Raw genomic sequence first — 599 nt, 5'->3', positions numbered from 1 at the left:
GGCAAGGCAGAGCGCGGCGCCGATCTGTGAGTTGGCGTCTTGCTCTTGCGCCAGCGCGTCCATGAGCGGGCGGAGGAACGCAGCGGTGAACGGCAGTTTCGTGATCCGCGACGACATGGTGGAGACGGCGTCGACGCAAGCAGATCGGACGGCTGAGTCAGAGTCGCGTAGGCGGCGGAGCACGGTTGCAATCATCTTGGACAAAAATGGAGCTAGTGCGTCGCCGTGGAAGCGCGTGAGGAGTGAGAGGAGGTTAACGCATTGCTTCCGGACCGGCGATTTGGAAGAAGAATCGGTGTTGTGGATGCAAGAGAGAAAGGAGGAGAAGGACTCGGGGCTAAGAGTTCTGGCGATGGACTCGAGTTCCGCCGTGGCGATGGCGAGGGTGTCGCGGTCGGAAAGCTTGTTGAGAAGCATGATGACTCGCTGGCGGAGGTCCTGAGTTGACCCCGGTGACGTGGCGGCGAGTTGGGGCGGGCCGCTGAACGAGTTGCGCCTGGAAGACGGGAGTGACATTGTGGGGCTGTCGAGTTCTTTTGACTCGGTGGTGACTCAATGACTCAGCATTCAAGAAGAGTGAAGGACAGGAAGAAGGACCA

At 59.9% G+C, this 599-nt stretch overlaps 1 protein-coding gene across 1 annotated transcript in view; it reads right to left on the bottom strand.

The window, feature by feature from the left end:
* Positions 1–593, bottom strand: part of LOC107643466 (TORTIFOLIA1-like protein 4) — a 3,693-nt gene extending 3,100 nt beyond the window's left edge. Inside the window, 2 exon segments of the mRNA XM_016347119.2 lie at positions 1–2; positions 4–593. The exon segment at positions 1–2 is cut by the window's left edge and continues 352 nt beyond it. Coding sequence (XP_016202605.2) covers positions 1–2; positions 4–516 — 515 coding nt within the window. The 5' untranslated portion in view covers positions 517–593.

This window comes from Arachis ipaensis, chromosome B05 (assembly GCF_000816755.2).
Source record: "Arachis ipaensis cultivar K30076 chromosome B05, Araip1.1, whole genome shotgun sequence".
NCBI classification, from domain to species: Eukaryota; Viridiplantae; Streptophyta; class Magnoliopsida; order Fabales; family Fabaceae; genus Arachis; species Arachis ipaensis.
The sequence above is the reverse complement of the archived record's forward strand: the minus strand, read 5'-3'. Positions and strand labels throughout refer to the sequence as shown.